The sequence below is a fragment of the Eschscholzia californica genome, unplaced genomic scaffold, assembly GCF_041429995.1.
Source record: "Eschscholzia californica isolate CP2 unplaced genomic scaffold, dmEscCali1.0.p SCAF_3, whole genome shotgun sequence".
NCBI lineage: Eukaryota > Viridiplantae > Streptophyta > Magnoliopsida > Ranunculales > Papaveraceae > Eschscholzia > Eschscholzia californica.
The window spans coordinates 29,402,802-29,416,136 of NW_028238420.1; the positions used below are offsets into that span (position 1 = coordinate 29,402,802).

Here is a 13,335-nt window from a genome sequence, read left to right on the forward strand (position 1 = left end):
TCCTTGATTATAACAACTCTCTTGAGAAATGTTTAGTACTTTTTTTTTGTTGAAACTTTCATATATTAAGAAAGAAAACTATTACAATACTTATGAATTAAAAAAGATGGAACATTTTTCCAAGACTTAGATCTATTCTTCTTCCGGGCCCATTTAGCTAGCTTGTCTGCTTGGTCATTCATCTTTTTATTGGTGTAGCTGAAATGAACCCTTTCCAACTTGCTTTTAACTTCTCTGATCTTTTTTTATGTGAACTTGATAGTACTAATGTATGGTATGTCGATTATCTTGGATATGGTTGATAAGGTTGATATTAGCACTTTCGATAATTATGCATCTATAATTATTCTCTTCAGCTCAGCACAGACCTTGTAAAATGGATATAGCTTCACCCTCCTCGCTATTCCTCGCTCTAGCATTGGATGCATACGCTTCAAGAAATTTGGAGAAATGTTTAGTACTTAAAGTTCAATAATAAAAAAAACTTTATCACTTGTCAACAAAAAAAAAAAAAAAAAAAAGAAAAGAAACTTTATCACCACTCTCTCATTTCTATTTATTACAGCAAGAGAAATTCTAACTTCCATTTTCATATCCACCTACTAATTATATATCATGTACCCTAAAATTTTTTTTTGTTCTCTCTGTTCCCTTCTTCTCTTTATACTCTTTTCTTATTACTAAAGAGATGTGATGATTTACGAACCAGAGTGTTGGGTATGTATTATGTAAAACTTATCATTGCTATCCATCTGAGTGAAAACCTAAACTCCACTGATAGCATGATACAATTGTTGTCCTAGTGTATAAGAATATTTGCAACTCCAACTCAACTCTGAAGCAAATCGAAGAAATTCTTACAACTTTTTGATTAGTGTTATAATAAAATAGAAATTGGTGGAGAGTAAAGATAGAAACTATTATATCATTTATAGTTATTATACTCTCTGTATATTACTCACTAAAGGATTATAAGAAAGATGACAATTACAAAATAAAAGTAAGAAGGGAGAGGGAGAGACAGATTGAATCAAAGTAATTCTACAAAATTATCCCATATGTAGAATGAGAAGTCAAATTATCCCATATGTAGAATGAGAAGTGGGTTATCTATATATCGTAATTAATGCGTGCGAGCAATGACTCCATGAAGAGACAAGTGGTGATGGACGGGAGTAGTGGCTTCATGAAGAGACAAGTGGTGATGCATGGGAGTAGTAGCTTAATGAAGAGACAAGTGGTGATGCATGGGAGTAATGACTCCATTGAAGAGACCTAAGGAAACTTGACTTCTTTAGATGAGATTTGTGTAACACTCAAGGCAACCATAAATTTGTCTATGGGCAGCCACCATCATGTATAACAATTAACAAGATTTTACAGAATCATCTAATAAAACGTGGAAGGAGATAAATAAACATTACAAACACTACCCCTGAAGGATACAGCAATAATACACTATAGCTACAATGTTTTGAAGTTTGGAGACTGTAAGTAAGGATGAGTATTGTATCAAACTGGTTGAGCAATCCCTTTTTTAACAAGCATGTCATATACTCTATCGACTTTGCTTGGATCCATTTTAAAGAATCGATGAGCATCAGATGTTCTGGTAATGTTACCACTGAAAATCTCCTTTGACATTACTTCCAGCATTTGAAGATATTGTGATGGGAGCAACTTTGATTCACGACACAATCGTTGTTCCTGCGACAAATATTGAAAAACCATTAGAAGCCAGGAGAGCAATGGTTTAAAGTCCGAAAATGAATATACATATGTACTCGTGTTTAATCAAGTTGCAAATCGATGAAATTCTACATAATTCAGTTCTAGTTCTAGGTAATGAAGTACATCTTCTAACATTTAAACATAGGAGTATCACTGAGAACTGAACAGATTACAGATATCCTTAATTGAACGTATATGGGAACCAGAACCACATAATTTTAATATGTTCTAGTTCAGTGTTAGTACGAGAAACCACCTGCAACCAACCCATGGTCACCCTTACAGGATAAGTAGTCCCTGGGAGGTGACCCAACAATGGATTACTTGACCTCAAACCAACCAGCAAAATAATTCCACCATCAGATCAGGTAGCCAAAGATGCTAAAAACTAATGGCTAAGCAAATTCACCAACTAAAGATTCAAAAGCAGAAGTGAACGATGATATTTATTTCAAAATCAGCTGAAAATATGACCATCCACCATCCAGCAGAGCCAAAGTGGGCCAGAGAAGGGTTCGACATAGCATGTACACACTTACAGTTTCCGATAGAAGATCAGTACCAGGAAGTCCTGTGAGATCCCAAGGATCCAAAGAACTTGCAGTAACCACAACGGTAGTGGTAGAACTTTTGCTTCCAGAATCAAATCCTGTACACCCCTTTAAACCTCCCCGAGGGCTGCTGGCATCAGGTTCACTTTTGGGACGACTCATTTTTTGCAAAAGTTTACCACCTGCACCGACAACACCTTCTTTTGCTTTACGAGCATTTTCCTCTGCCTCCTTTTTCCTTTTCTGTTCAAGATACCTATCTGCCTCAGATGATGTGCGACAGCCTGCAGATCTTGCTTCCTGGATTATAATGTCAAATATGAATTATGGGTTAAGGACAGGAAAAAATTTATACCAACTTGGAAATAGATTATTGGACCTGGTTGAACAGTGATATCTCATATTAATGAGGAAGGAAATGCTACTTGTACTTGACAAGGGACTCAGTCTGCGACTTAAAGTTGATGTGGTACAATCGTGACCACAGACTTGGATCAACTATGTTTTGAAAATGTGAATGATTTAAAATCAGAGTATAGATTGTACCATATCAACTTTGAGTCACAAATGGAGTTATAAATAGGTTGCCGCTTTGGAGAAACAAGAAAACTTTCCATGATTCAAAATTTTGGGTAAAAATTTTCTTGTTTCCATTTCTTCTCCACGCCGGCAAGGATTGCCGGCGAACTGCCATTGCCAGCTACCCTTAAACTTTTTTTTTCATCTCTCTCTCTCTCTAAACTCACTGTTCTGGCGAAGGAACCCCTTAAACCCTCGAGGAGGGTATCCGGTGAAACCCTCCTCCAGGGTTTCATCGGCGGTTTCCACGGGCCCGGTTTTCGTCGAAACAGGCCACAAAACCCTGGTGTCCGGTTCTGCAAAAACCGACCACGAAACCCCCCTCCTCCATGGTATCAACGGGTGCAGGCGAAACCCTCGCAGGTTTCGCCTAAAACCTTCTCTCTTTGTCTGAGACGACAGGGATTCTGGCGAAAAAGAGAGAGAGAGAGAGAGAGAGAGAGAGAGGAGAGAAATGGTGGTGGTGGTCGGAGGTGGGATAAGAGGAGGAAGAAAAAGAAGTTGTATCTGATTGCTGCCCCGAAAAATTTAATAAAACCCACAGTTTCCCTTTAAAATTTTGTACTTGGAATTTATTTTTGTTTAACCAAAGTGACGGCCTTAAAGTACAATTAGCATCTACGACGAGGTAATTTAGTGCATTTTTGACGCTTCAGATGTTCTCTTAGATTGATGATGAAACTACCAATCAATGAATCAAAATAGAGGGCTGGGTTCAATCAATGATGTGTACAAATGACGAAACTCGAAAGAGTGATGTAACTTTTACTGTCTAATAAGTACCATTGGATCATCCGGGTTCTCACAATATTGTCTAAGAGGATATAAACAATAATGTCACTACTCATCTTGAGAGTGAAAGCTAGTCTACAGGGCGACATGACTACTCCCACTTCGCCTACTATGTAATGCATGTAACAATATAAAGAAAAATACAATGTATGCCTGAATCTTTAATTGGAAGTATCATAAATGTTCGTACCTCAGAGAACTACTTTTACTATCAGACAAGCACCATACCTGAAGTTCAAGTATTCTTTTCCGAATCCTGTGCTCCTGAATAACCGTCTTCACGAGTTCCTCGTGCTCTTCTTTGGACTGGAATCGCATGAATACCTTGTAATACTGATATATCTCCCTTTCTTCCGGAGAGAGGTCTTTCTCCAATGGATTAGGATGTAGCAGATTCCTCTCCAATATAAAGTCCTTCCTGCGCTTCCTCTCATCCAGCCTGTTAAGAAGCTCTCAGTATACTTGTTGGAATAAGCCGAAAGCAGGGAAAAGACCTCAGGAAAAAGTGTATCAGCTCTAAGAAGTTCGTCACAAGTTAAACCCCAACGAGCTAATACAAGCACTAACATTATTTTCATATTATGAACTTATGAAATGTTACTATACAAATCATATGCATAAAATACAAGAAGGCTAACAAATACATGGAACTAATGGTTGTGAAGAAGCATTAACTTTCTTTTGATAAAACCCACATGGTTCTGGTTAGTATATTAAGTAAAATCCTTAGTTTTTGTGTTACTCTTTTGTCCCTACTGCTTCAAGTAGTTAAAGACCATATTTCACTCTTCAACGGGATTCTTTGAAGGAGAGGGATATAATAAGAATTGGGTACAAAGCAACATTAGCAAAAACAAGTAGAAGGAACAAACCTTTTCAAATAGATACGCAAAATTCTCAACTTCAGGTCGCGCTCAGCTTCAGTATCTGTATCCTTGAACTCCATCTCTGCAAGTGACTGCTCAGCATCATTGTCATACTCTGGATCAAACTCGTGTCTCTTGGAGTTATAACCACTTAATTCAACCAAAGAAGGACCCTCTTCCCTTGACAATTTAGGTTTCTTCCCCCCAATACACCTGTCCATCTGAGGATCTGCCAGATATAAAGAAGATAACTTTCACTTTTACAAAAAAAAGCAACACAAATACGTACAACTATGGATATAGATCTTGAGAGTCATCAAAATCTATTGTCATAACATTTTTTTTTTTGGCTGCATTTTACTGCTCGTCATAATTGTCATATAGTTGAATAAACTATAAAAACTACAAGGATAAAAAATTATTGCCACTGTCAAATACTAAAACGTCTGAACTGAAGCCAGAACAGTTATATATTGTCTTCAGATGTGTGCTGTTTCATGAGATACAGCAGGTCACAACGTCTAAAGAGAAAAACAAAAGGTAATTGGAATAAATCTTGGATAGCAGTTAACAAAATTAGAACCGATCCGGAGAAATGTGTTCGACCGTGAAACTCTTAACTGGAAGTATAACATAAAAGAACTTGATATCCTCTCTTTGAACAAAAATGATATTCGAGAGAGAAAAATACAAACTGTGCACCAAGAATCAGGAGATAGATGATATGGTCTGATAAATCAGATCCTCAAAAGTTGGAAACAGTTAATCTACATAACTAGCATCCAAAGAACTGAAACCGATAAGTCTTGTGTCCAAATTTTTCTTATTCATCTGTAACTATGAGTTTGCAAGTAAACCTTCCACTTTGACTGTATCAGGATTGTCTTTGATTTGGGCCATGTTTGATGCTTTCTTAACTGCACCTGCTGATGCTTTATTCGTGCTGCTATAACCAGCCACTGAATCTACATCTGATGAATAAAACAAGTATTTGTTGCATACAATATCTGTCATCATCATGAAATTGTTTTGGATACATGACTCTCTAAATCATATAGACAGGGACAAAAATCTGAACAAACGTACCTGCGGCTGATATAGAAGGTGATTGACCTTCAATCCTGATACAGAAAAGTTCTAAATCAGCAAGAGAACCCTAATAGACAAATCAATGGAAAAGTTGTACAGAGTAAGAGATTAGCCTTACTTCACCCTAGAAGGAGAGAATGGAGAATCTGCCTTGAGTGTAAATTCCCCAAATGTTGGAAACCCTAAGACAGACACATCAACATATGTAAAGACTACGATGATCCAGTCTTATGGAAGTTTGAAAAATATATGTTCTTTTTTATTAGACGGATAAAACTAAATAGAAATATAAATCTTCTAAACAAGATTCGCAGGATGATATCATTTATCAAAGAGATACAAAAGCTCAAAACTGCTCAAGACAATATGATGCTGGGAATGTGATGATTTTCAGGAAATTCCAACTAGTCGAGCACTTTTTATTGCTAGAGAAAGAGACAGAAGTTAGAAACAAAGATTCATATGATGCCTAAAAAGACAGCTATTTTCATGTTCAATCACTAACTTTGTCCTAGTCCAACAATACAGGGTACATATTAAATTCAGAGATGAGACAGCCCCAGTGTTATCTAAACGACTACAACATATCAGTTGAAATATTTGCCTGAAACTGTTCCAGATTACTGTTACCGCAAAAATTCGGCATAAGTTGTATACGAAATATGTAGCCATATGAGCCAAGTTGACCGTATCAATTTCATGATAAAATATAAACTTTTGAAAGAAGAGTGACCAATACAATTACTAACCCTTCTTGACCTCAAGATTACCCTTAGCCATAGCAAGAAGTTCCTTTCTGTTCTTCCCAACAACATGAGACATGTCCTAAAAAAGATAGAAATTAATTGCCGAAACTAAAAACAATAGCCATGAAGTCTCAAATGGACGAAGATAAATATCTTACAGGAAGAGGAAAACACGGGGAATTCATGTAGGAATTCATATAGTGATCAATGCACAGAGCCTTGCTCTTTGTACCAACATGTTCTGCAACCTCTGTCCAGTTACCTAATCCATACATTTCAATTCCCTACAAGCCGAAAGTTTTTAGGGTATAAGCTACACAAATAAGAACACCTCATATACGAAGATATGATGATAGATACTTAGTAATGAAAATACCTCTAGGAGCAGGATCTCTTCATCTGCATTCCAATCGGGACAAATAAGGGGGAACGACAAATTGTCCTGGTGAAAAAAAATCAACAACTAGTTCAGAAAGTACAAACCGACATGGTGAAAACCCCTGGCTAGTTAACCGAAGCCCCTGGAAACTAACAATTTGCCATGAAAATGGTACGCTATGAGCAGTGATACTAACCATAACCCTGTAAGGGTGATTGCTTTTGTGAGGTGTAACTTCAGCTCCAACGGAAAAACACTCTATGCATAGATCAAAATCAGGACATCTTACACACTTAATGCGGATCTTTCCAGAAATGTCTTTATTGCAATAATTACAGTGGTATAATGCTTTTTTCCCTTCATTTGATCCTGGAGCTTGTCACATACACAAAACAAAAGAAATACCGAAATAATAAGTATATACATCTACATGCCTTTAAATACAAAAACTGCAAAATGAAAAAATTAGTATACATAATATCGATGCCCTTATATACAAAAGTGAAATTGTACACTGCATGGGATCTCTCCACCGTCAGAAGTATGAGAAAAACCTGAAGCTGCAGATTCTGAATTCTCTCCACTGATAGTAGTCCGTTTTCTCTTTGATCTAGACAAGAGGTAGGAAGGAAAAAACACAGTTTCAAAAGGGATAATGTGAAGATGTGAAACAAACAATTCCACTAAAGATGTAAATTACGTTTACATGCCCATACAATTAAACCCTAGTATAAGTATTTGAATTGATACCTCACAATTCCACTCAAACTAACAAAACTTATAAAAATCCGAAGTCAGTTTTAGCTAAAAAAAACTGTAATTTAAACTAAAGGGCACTTAGCTAATGGGATATATATTTGAATTCATACCTAAAAAAGATGCTAATATACATGCAAAACCATGGGAATTTGCATTTTGTAGATATCACAAATTGGAGGAAAAGGGAATTTGGGAAAAAAAAAAAAGAGTAGAAGATGAACCCTATACAAGACCAGTTCCTAACTCCACCAAACTGAACAAAATAATTCTAGCTAGGTTAGCTTAGTAAATAAAGAAACAATTACAAGGAAAACCTTAAAGCTTATAAGAGAAATTGGCTTCAATTCAACTAAAAAGAGTATGAAATTATATGATTAACACCTGAAAGAAGAATCGAACTAAATTGAAATGGAGAAGGAAAAAGGAAGACTTGTAGTACCTGGAGCTTGGATCCTCGTCTGCAGAACTGGGAACAGCACGATAACGACCCATTAATCTGTCAAATTAGGAGAGGGAAATCGTAATATTGAAAACCCTAAATTTTCGTTTACTTATCCCCTTGGACCTTGGTTTCGTTGGATAGAGACTTCAACAACACCAAAATAGTCCGTTACAGTGACGCTTTTTTATTTCTGGATTAAGGGTCCATTTGTTACATAAAAATGTATGAGTTATTTTCCTAGAGACCCCTACTTTGTGACCAGCTTCCCGCGAAGCCCCCTACACTATCGAAAATACCAAGAAGGCTCCCTTTTTTTGTTACCATTAAATGTTCGCTACTCTCTCCTCCATCTCATAACCTCTCTCTGCCACATCATCTATCACGCCACATCATCATCTTCTTCGATAGGTCGTTGGCCGACCAAAAATTCCGACGACCGGCAACCTTCATACTTAAAAGACAAATAATAATAATTTTTCTCTCTCTCTCCACCTCACCTCTTTTTTCTCCAATAAAGGTCACCTGCCGGAGAAAATTTCGCCCGCCGACCTTCAAACATAAAAAAAAAAAATTAAAATTTCTCTCATTTCTCTCTCTCTAAACAGTCCGGCGAAGGGGTTTCCCTTCGGTGGAGGTAGGTCTGTTCGTTGAGTCGTCTGGTCTCGGTCAGATCGTGCCTAGGCGCGGCCCAAGATGTTGGGCTTGAGCCGAACCATGCTTGGACCGGACCTATGTACTATCGAGGCCATTGTCCCGGGCAAACCTATTGGGCCTGACCTTAAGGTCTTAGGCCTTCACCAAGGCTTGTCTCGGACCATTCTGAGTTCGGCCTAGGACCGCGAATCGAGATTTTTCGGCCCTTGATCCGAGTGGGAGTTTTTCTGACGAAAGTCTGATTTTTCTTCTGGTTCCACCCAAATTTTACCGAATTTGTTTCGGGCTACCCGAAGGCCAAAACGAATTTTTCTTAAAATCGATTTTAGAAATTATTAAAAGTCAACCCAATTTTTCCGAAATTGACCCGGACCCTCCGAAGGCCCAAAATCATTGAATAACTTAGCAGAACACACGGGAATATCAAGTCTAAGAGCATCTCCAATGCAAAACTTAAAAAAAACTCTATTTGGCTTATGTGTTGAGCCTCAATTGAGATTCTCTTTCCTATGTGGCTAACTTGAGTGTCTCTAATTCAAGTCCTTCTCCAATGAAACACTCTAAAAAACTCTAATAGATACACATGTCACACATACATTTAATTGGAAAAAGTGGTTGAGAAAGAAAGGCTTTCTATTGGTCCAAAAATTAAATTTGATGACTAGGACATTTAAGAATCTCAAAAGAGATCTCAAAAATAGAGTTTCTAGTTAAGACATCTTAAAACTTAATGCTTCCACATCATCTTAAGATCTCAATTGAGTTTTGCATTGGAGAGGGTTTTTCTAAAAAAAAACTCTAAACTCCTAGGTGGCACTTAAGATTATAAGATTGAGTCTTGCATTGGAGATGCCCTAAGAAAAGGTTCTTGAGATTTGGTGAAAGAAATCTAAGAAAGAGTTCTTGAGATTCAAAAGGGCAAAGGGTCAGTCAAGAGAGACAAACAATTGATCAAGGAAGACAAAACGGTTGTCGAGGCCATGATCAAGATTGTTCCTCATTACTGTAAAAAAGTTTCTTAAACAATGGCTAGACCATTTAAAAGGAAACTACCCTTAGCACCTAGAGGACAAAAAGAATGGAATTGTGAATTCCGGTTCCAGTATCCTTGTTAACAAGGTTAAGCAAGTATGACAAAATTCCTTCACCAGGTAATTAAGACCAGTCGAGAGGCTCAGTGGGAGCTCGAGGGAGTTACATACTTGACTAAAAGGAGAAAGATCCAAGAGGGAGTAGAAGTGGAAATGCTAAGGATGCTGAAAGGGATCGAAGTCTTCTTTTAGACACTGATCTAGTTTAGAACTTAATAGTAATTATTTTGTTCTTCTAGAAACATCGTATGTTTTAAACCAGTGGTAAATTAACTAAAGGTTTTCGGAGAACCGAAATTGTTAACATTGATAATGGCTAAGGTCAAAAGATTCAAACACGTTAGCTCCAGCATTGTTACTTAAGTCTTAAGGCCCAATTGACAAAGTCACCCTTTTCAGAAAGGCTTAGAGACTAGTAATCCTTCAGGACTCATACTTGGTTATGCAGACTTATAAGTTTACCTGCAGATTCTAACAAAAACTACTTCAAAACGTACTCCGACGACTTCATGAATTACGGAAACGTACAGGTCATAAAGTACAAAATCAGAATGTTTGAAAGGTTCAAATAAAGTACAAACCGAAGTAAAGAATCACCTTGACAAGCAAGTCAAACACTTGATAACCATCAAAGGAGTTGAGAAACGGTTTCCCAACTCGCTCCATGGAACACATCCAAGGGATGATGAATCCAGTGGGAGTAATCGAACACTGCTATGCGTGATTCGATCATTAATGGATTTAAGCCAGTCTTCCGAATTGTGGGATATATTATAGAAATGGTTGTTTTCTCACATAACCGAAATCCGTTTAAAGCTAAAAGTCATGTAATAGGATTACAAAGCACAAAATTAGCAAGTCTGACGCATTTTTTTTAGAAGAAATTTAGGTTTCACACAACCAATCAAGAGAACAAAGTATTTGTTTCTCATAATGGTATCCTCCTAATAAATACCTCCGAGAAGATTATTAGTAGGATAAGTGGGAGAAAAAGTCGAACGCTTTAACGCTTCTTCGACCAACAGCAACAAAATAGTGGGAGGAACCAAAGCTCTTAAAGAAACAATGGGACTACCCCACTAAGCGAATGAGATTCGCGAGAGAACTCTCAAGTAGTTGAAAGTTGCTCAAAACAGGAATATCTCAAGGAGTTGAGAGTATTCCGGATAGTTGTTCTTAGGCCCTAAAGGTCTTTAGAAATTTATCTACAAGATTAGAAGATCGAATTCTTACTAATAAAAGATAAACAAAATAGACCAGTGCAGAGACGGAAACCAACTCGATAATTGGCTAGGAGTCAATACACTGTGGAATCCTTTCTCATCAAGATCGGATTCTTGATAATTAGTCAATGGAGAGAAACCATTGGACGTAAATTTGTTTTCAAGGAAGAACACTGAGAAGGATGGAAACTATAGAGTTTCCCAAAACTAGACGAAAAGATTAAGATCATGGATTCATACCAGGAAACTATGAACAAGATCTTATATCAGTCTATGTTTAAAGTCCATAAACTAAACACAAGAAAGTCAAACACCGTGACGGTAGCTGACTTTATTGATTGGAAAATTAGCATGTTTCGGAAGATCCACACTTCCGAGAGAAAGCAAGCTAGAGTTGGAATCTTCGATTCAAAAGAGGATATCAAAGGCGTTTGATTCCTAAAGGAAACGGAGAGTGTCTTGAATCTAAGGATTTCAAGAAGGTTAGTGGGAGATATGGTTTTCAGGTCCGGCGTGCAGTGTACATACAAAATTGAGAAGAACATGGAGATGTTGGAATAAATTAAGGATGAACCACAATGGATGAAAATGTTTTGGGCATCATGTAGGAATTTGTGTGTATCTAATACAACTATCAAGTGTTCTAAGCGGAATCTCAAACATCATATGTTAACACTATATTACCCAGAATCATATAGCATGAACTAATCAATGAACTAGTAGGGAATAAATACCTCTATCGCGTTTTTTCCACGAACCTTTCCAATCGCGTGTGAAGATCGAGAGCTCCAAGTGTCGCTCCTCTACTTGAGACACCGAGTAGGTTGACTTGATCTCCTTTCCTTTCAGTCTGCTAGGACTTAATAGAAGGTTTAGAAGAACCCTTCTTCTTGACTAGAATGATAGAATGAGAGCTTTTTCTCTACAATCCTCTCTCTTCACTAGCTGTATATTGAGAGAGAGAGCTGTATAATTTTTCTTCCTGAGAAAAATCCACACCTTTTCAGTTCTCTAATGACCCTTATATACAGAAACCCAAATTGGAATCATATTCAAATTAGGTCTTTCTATTTTCCGGGTCACAGATAAGATAATTACCAAAATACCCTTTCAGGGGTATTTTGGCTTTCCCCTTTAGTGTGGCCGGCCTGGGCAGCCCACTATGGGCTTTAGCCGGCCACCCACTTACCTTGGTCGGCCATCTCATGGCTTCCCCTTAGAGCCTTGCTCTGGGCACCCTTTTTAAGCCCGGTATTTTCTATATTATTCTGAATCGCCATTCGAACTCTTTCGGCCTATTTATTTGGATCTAATCCATCTTTAGCCTAGCTCCCGTCTAGTCAAATCTCTTCGATCAAGTTACCACTCTTATGTGTAACCCATCGTAGGATCCGGTCTATGTTACCCGCGAATAACCGAAGTGATCCGACGATCGTAGTTGGCTTCTAGCAAAACACTACGACCCTTAATTGGACCGGACTGGATGATCTTCACAATATGGTCATTGTTATCCTAGCGGACAAATTGATCGATCGCATTGTCATCTTGGTCGAAGGACACTCCTTCGGAAGGACATCTCCTTCAGACCGAACAGATATATCCTTAAGTCTCCCACTTGTACTTAGAACAAGTGCAATGTTTGACTTCCATGCTTCTTCGTATCTCATCTGATACGTCATACATTTTAGACTTTCTTGATCTGGAGAACAACTGTCAAAGCAAATGATTAACCATTAATTCATTTGAGTGTGGCCACACATTTTCCAGTTGCTTCTCCTCAAGTGGCCTGGAGATACTTATCCTAACTTAATAGGAGGATATCATCCAGTCTTGTACTCCCACTTAACTTCATGTATATCCTGTCTCCCCTAGTAATCCGCCTTTATAACCTCCTTTTACGGCACGATGTTTAGCGGTACCAAAGTTCGACATTCCTTACATAAGATGAGTGGAGTACTCATGTTTAAGGAATCTCTCAAATCTTGCCTATGAGTGTTCATGAAGTTTTTCAACATTTGAAGAAATCTCATGTTTGGGTTATCCAGTTTATATTCCCTAATCATACACTTATGTAATTGACTTAAATACTATATTCCTATAACCCATGAAACAACTCTATCAGTCAATCTCACATGCTAGTCTTCATGAGTCATTGTTGTCCATGCAATGGCGTGGACTAGGGACTTAATAATGAATCTATTCCAAGTACACTTAGTAGGGTTTCATTTACCAGATCACGCATCTGATAAACCTACTTGGAATGCTTCATTATTTTTGGACTGTCAATTGAACACTAAACCATTATTTAATGACAGAAAATAATTCATTTATTTATTTCTTTTATTGAATGTAGCTAATTGATTACATAAAACTCCTTTGATTAATCCAATTACAACCTAAAGCCATTCTTCGATGCGCTTTATGCCAATGCCC

At 37.5% G+C, this 13,335-nt stretch overlaps 1 protein-coding gene across 7 annotated transcripts; it reads right to left on the reverse strand.

The window, feature by feature from the left end:
• Positions 1-1,304: 1,304 nt before the first annotated feature.
• Positions 1,305-8,190, reverse strand: LOC147549405 (transcriptional adapter ADA2-like). Of its 7 annotated transcripts, none has more exons than XM_086666311.1 (13): positions 7,932-8,190; positions 7,288-7,343; positions 6,930-7,108; positions 6,731-6,796; positions 6,513-6,638; positions 6,358-6,433; positions 5,727-5,790; positions 5,606-5,640; positions 5,377-5,490; positions 4,526-4,748; positions 3,882-4,092; positions 2,271-2,582; positions 1,305-1,707 (listed from the first exon to the last, which is right to left on the reverse strand). In XM_086666311.1, exons 1-13 carry the CDS (start codon positions 7,982-7,984, stop codon positions 1,513-1,515), a joined length of 1,710 nt encoding a protein of 569 aa, XP_086522437.1. In that variant the 5' UTR covers positions 7,985-8,190; the 3' UTR covers positions 1,305-1,512. The 7 variants fall into 7 exon arrangements, with proteins under 7 accessions (XP_086522437.1, XP_086522438.1, XP_086522439.1 ...); XM_086666312.1 differs by having other exon boundaries at positions 6,930-7,102; positions 7,932-8,131; XM_086666313.1 differs by having other exon boundaries at positions 7,208-7,343; positions 7,932-8,120.
• Between the last annotated feature and the right edge of the window lie 5,145 nt (positions 8,191-13,335).

What these genes read in the sequence shown, in the direction of transcription:
- LOC147549405 (XM_086666311.1), bottom strand. Translation starts at nt 7,984, where the DNA reads ATGGGTCGTTATCGTGCTGTTCCCAGTTCTGCAGACGAGGATCCAAGC. An exon ending in ATCACCCTTACAGGGTTATG is followed by an intron (nt 6,797 to 6,929) that starts GTTAGTATCACT and finishes TTTTTTCACCAG; the next exon opens with GACAATTTGTCGTTCCCCCT. An exon ending in TTGCGTATCTATTTGAAAAG is followed by an intron (nt 4,093 to 4,525) that starts GTTTGTTCCTTC and finishes GCTTCTTAACAG; the next exon opens with GCTGGATGAGAGGAAGCGCA.